Raw genomic sequence first — 5,207 nt, 5'->3', positions numbered from 1 at the left:
GGAAGGGGAACATCACACACTGGGGCCTATCATGGGGAGGGGGGAGGAGGGAGGGATTGCATTGGGGAGTTATACATGATATAAATGATGAATTGATGGGTGCTGACGAGTTGATGGGTGCAGCACACCAACATGGCATAAGTATACATATGTAACAAACCTGCACGTTATGCACATGTACCCTAGAAACTAAAGTATAATAAAAAAAAGAAAGAAAGAAAGAAAGAAACATCATTGTTTTTTCCACTGCTACTTGATTATAATTTTGTTGTGTTTCTTGAAAAATAATTAAATGAGAGGGATGTGGGAACTTGGCTGAGGACTTACACTAGAGCTTAGTGAGAAAAAGTGTGACCCATTAATATTGATATTGTATGAATGTGTGTCCTCCAAGAGGCTGACGCCAGGAAGATTAGCTATGTAAGAAATTAATTAATGGCAATGCATGGGAGGGAGAATAGAGAGGAAGCTGGTGGAGTCTTGGAAAAGTATTTTATTGAGATACAGGTCTGATCCCAGATGAAGGACAGAGGGAAGGAAGGAAAAAATATTGTGCTGAAATGATTTGTACTGCACTGTACTTCTAAGAGAGTACAGTAATGCCACTGGAGAGGCTTCCAGTCAAAAATGCGTATCAGAGGAGTTTGCTATCTTCCAGGAGCAGGCCCGGTTTAAAATTCCTCCTGTGATCAGTCATTGGCTGAGAACAGTCTGTGGAACGTGTGACTTTGAATAAACACAGTGTTGGATTTCTGAGTAAGCGTCTGGGACAGAGAATAAATTACACTCCTCAGAGTTGGAGAAAGAAGAATACTCTCAGAGCTTCCATGATCTTAACTAATTACTTTTATTGTTATATTATTTTGATACTTCATTTCTCCTTCAACAACTAAAAGTATTCTGAAATGAGCTTCAAGTCAGGACTAGATTGTTCAAGAAAGGAAAGGAAATCCTGGACTATAATATTAGTGGAAATTTTGATATTTTCTTATATGAAGATTTTATCAATAAGGTAGACAAAATAGTTTTTTTTCTTTTATCAGACTTTGCCCTTAAAATGGATATATGTTTGCATGTTTTGTGCAAACTTTCAAAGATAATTTAGTTTTGAAAATGATCCATTTAAAGAAAGTAAAAAAATCCAGTGACAGGCAATTCAATATTTAATCTAAGTGTGAGTTTCTATACAATAAAACTTAGTGAGTTTTTAGTCTCCATCCCCTGGGGAAGAGGCTGACATGCAGGGAAATATGTGTAGTATGAAAGACAGTTTCTGTTCAAAGAAGAATTTCCTAAATATTAATTTGTTCCAGAAGTTGTTACTAAGGGAGGTTGTAAAATATTTTTTAAAGTTTCTAAAATAAAATGTTTGTTTTTCTCTGTAGCCATGGAAATGGCAATCTGTCCTCACCTCCTAGTCTGAATTGAAGTCCTGAGGTTACATTTCTGGGAGACCTGGGCTCATTTCTTTCAGGCCTATGACTGATTTCAGCCTGTCCTGTAGTGGAAGATCAGTTAGAAGACTATGGCAATAGTTCAAGAAAAAGATGAAAGTGGATTTCCAAAACAAATTGTCAATGATGAGAAAAAATATTATAACTAAAGGCTAGAATTTTCAACTTACAAAATGTCTGTGGTTGCATGATTTATATGGAATATAATAATTGAAAATATTAGTGTTTGTAATCTAAGACATAATGTATTTTACGAAATCAGGTTTGTGAATTATATGTATTTTTATTTCACTAGAATACTCATTTGGGAAGATGGTAGCTTGGAAATCAATAATATTACAAGGAATGATGGAGGTATCTATACATGCTTTGCAGAAAATAACAGAGGGAAAGCTAATAGCACTGGAACCCTTGTTATCACAGGTAAGTTAATGTTTGAGGGTGCTTAATTTCTAATGTATTAAAAAAATGTGATTCAGCACTAAGCATCTAAACAGTCAATGTATTCATAAATTTCTTTTTCAAAAGAATTTCAGGCAAGTTTCTTGCTTGATGATATTGTTCTTGGAATTTGGGTGTGAAAACATCTTATTATTTGCACAAATAAATATATATTGGTTTTTATTATTTTAATATACCAGACAATATGGTGTCTTATATCTTCTTGAGTTGTGCTTTACTTATCTATTTAAAAATATATAGATCCCACGCGAATTATATTGGCCCCGATTAATGCTGATATCACAGTTGGAGAAAATGCCACCATGCAGTGTGCTGCGTCCTCTGATCCTGCCTTGGATCTCACATTTGTTTGGTCCTTCAATGGCTATGTGATCGATTTTAACAAAGAGAATATTCATTACCAGAGGAATTTTATGGTATGTGTTTTAAGTTTCATCTTATTAACACCCCAGTGATTCCTATGTGTCTGCATTGAAAGTTCTATTACTATAATCATATTTGATATGATCTTTGTTTTTCATGAGACCAAAAAGCAGGCAAGAAAGCTTTTTGTGGTTCTCCTTATATTAACTGTTGTACTGCTAAATCTTTCTAAAATGACTAGCCCTGAGGATTTTGGCAGAAGTATCAATCAATTAGTATTAATTGGGCTTTAGGTATGATTCCCCCTTAATTTTAATACAATTTTACATTGATGTGTATTATGTCAGTATATATGTGCCCTTGGCTCTAGTGCCTTCATTCTTACTTTAAATGTAGAGCATAGAACTTAATCTTTGTTATAATGATGACCTTAAGGCATTTAAGTTATGATTTAAGAGTAAGAAAGACACAATTACATATGTTGGAGAATTTGGAGAATTCGTTTATGTGATTTGAAAAGGGTTAAATGGCTATATTTTAAGAATTGAAAAGTGTTACATTCTACAAGCCCTATAATTAAACATAGTGATATAAAGAATCAAGGTGTAGAAAGAAATAAAATAGAGGAAAAAGATTAGGAAGTAATGCACGCAAAACAATGTGTATAGGAACATCGTTGGTGTCTTGGTAGGCTGTCTAGGTTACAGTGTATTTAAAAAGTAAATCAATCACTGGCCCTACCAGCCTCTTTAGAAAAGCAAACATTTGGAAGACTAAGGACATATTTGGAACATAGGCATAATTAAGAAAACTTTTATTTTAGAAGTCAGTTACTAATATAAAAAAGAAGCATGAATGAACTCAGTAGGACATTTAAGATTGTTTAAGTCCCATAAAATCTGAAGATTGATATGTACACCTTATCGTATTATGCGTTCATACTGTCCAGCTATGTTTTTAGCTTTAGAAGAGTTTTAATTTAACTGATCTAGCCACAACTGTACACCTCTAGTAAGCCTACCAATCCTCTTTCAGTTTCTGAACCAAAATTATATTTTAAAGAGTAACAGTTGAGAATTGGCAGAGAACTGTAAATTTTGTATTTTGACATAACAGGTAATATATTTTCCTTATAGATCTGAAACTATTTTGCATATGCCCCAAATTAGTCAAATTGGCACCAAAATCTCCAATACTTTATTTAAATTGTATTTTATTTTGCAAGAAAAGTAAATACAACTCGGGTTTTATTCATTTTAAGGGAAAAAAGTGAGCTAAACAGGGATCTTACTTTCACAAAAAGTAGCCTTCTGAATTTGAAACAATTATCTTTGGTGTTATAAATTGAATAATTTCAAAAGTAAAGTCTAGAAGTTCCACAACTATAGTTTATAAAGTAGTAACTAATAGCTGCAATGAAGTCTATGTAAATAAATTTGCAGACAAAAATTGCCCTCATTAAACTGAAATTTCATATTTAGAGCTAATTTATATTCTTTAACATACTAGTTACATTGTGCTGTTAGATGTAAATAATGACTGCAAAAGAAAATGATAAAAGGAATTTAAAGAGAAAGAAAATGGAGCCCAGTCACTTAAAAAACAAAAAACAAAAAACAGTAAAACAAAGAAACAACTGGAATACTAATTAGGAAATAAATAATAAATTAGTCCGTAAAAATGTAAATGACCTTATGGCCACTTAGTGCACGTTCTCCCTTTTTAGATGATAGCTGCAGAGATTCACATAGTTGCCCCCTCAGCTAATCCAGAGCAGAGTCCTGACCGCAGGCCCAATCTCGGGACTCACCCCCTCAGGTTTCAGTTCATTCCATCAAATCACGATCTGACAGTGGGAGCAAACCTACTCAGCTGGCTAGATATGCATCTTAATTGAATCAGAATATCAAATGCACATGTTTAGCACTTTGTAGATGGACAGATGCATTCAATTATCTCGATTTTTAAAAAGCCCGGATAAGAATCATTTTAAAATAAATAATGAAACTGAATTCTGTCTTTCAAACCAACACAAGACTAATGAAGCTTTCCCTGGCACCTTCCTTCTCGTTTAAAGCAAACTAGAAAGTTAAACTTCACTGCTCAATATGCCATGCAAAATTTAAGTAAAAACACTATAAATATGTGATCCTCCTTTTAGAAGAGAGTCCTGGAAGCTAGTAATTGCTTCTAGGACTGTTAATAGATCATTCTCAAAATAAGTGACTCTTCCTATCAAAAGCTTCGTGTGTGTATATATATATATGTTTCTTAAATAATGATTTGGTATTTTAGGTAGTTCTCCCAATATTTCAACAACTGAATAGCATTTGTTCATTAAGAATACGTACTAAGCACATGCCATAAGCAGACACACTTGTAGGCACTCGGGTAAATAAAACACTGAAATAGACACAGACACCAGCCCAAAATAAGCCAATGATACCCTGAGAGTTTAAGATTCAGATGTAAATGTTTACTTGGTAGCTATTACAGTTAACAAAACCGACGTAATTAACATGTTTTAACAATTTTCATTGCTAAAAATTAATACAGGATGTTCTGACTAATAATAAAAAAGAATAGGGAAATCAAATTTTAAACTTTTATTTCAAGAACCTAAGTTTTATTTTCCAATTTAGTTTCAATATATTGAAGTCAATAATCAAGTTGCACTGATTTTAGCTTGCTATTCTTGATTTAAACCACTAAGGGGCAACATTGTATAAGGATTCAAATTTCACAGTCTGGTGTAATTTGGGACTTTCGTTTCCTTCATGAAATTAAACAAATACATCTGCTCATACTTATGAATAAATTGTGAGATTATAGGTGATTTTTAAAAGTCTTCCTTATACTTTTTCTAATTAAAGTTATGTAATTAATAGGAAAAATGTAACTATACATTTTTAAAGATGTATATTTCTT

The 5,207-nt window shown here is 32.9% G+C and overlaps 1 protein-coding gene across 1 annotated transcript in view; it reads left to right on the top strand.

Moving 5' to 3' along the window:
* Nucleotides 1-5,207, top strand: part of CNTN1 (contactin 1) — a 282,041-nt gene that overhangs the window by 143,047 nt on the left and 133,787 nt on the right. The window contains 2 exon segments of the mRNA XM_017855593.1: nucleotides 1,750-1,877; nucleotides 2,157-2,332. Of these exon segments, the coding sequence (XP_017711082.1) occupies nucleotides 1,750-1,877; nucleotides 2,157-2,332 (304 nt within the window).

This window comes from Rhinopithecus bieti, unplaced genomic scaffold (assembly GCF_001698545.2).
Source record: "Rhinopithecus bieti isolate Rb0 unplaced genomic scaffold, ASM169854v2 scaffold_1070, whole genome shotgun sequence".
In the NCBI taxonomy this organism is placed as follows: Eukaryota; Metazoa; Chordata; class Mammalia; order Primates; family Cercopithecidae; genus Rhinopithecus; species Rhinopithecus bieti.
This window is presented reverse-complemented; position numbering and strand designations above follow the sequence as displayed.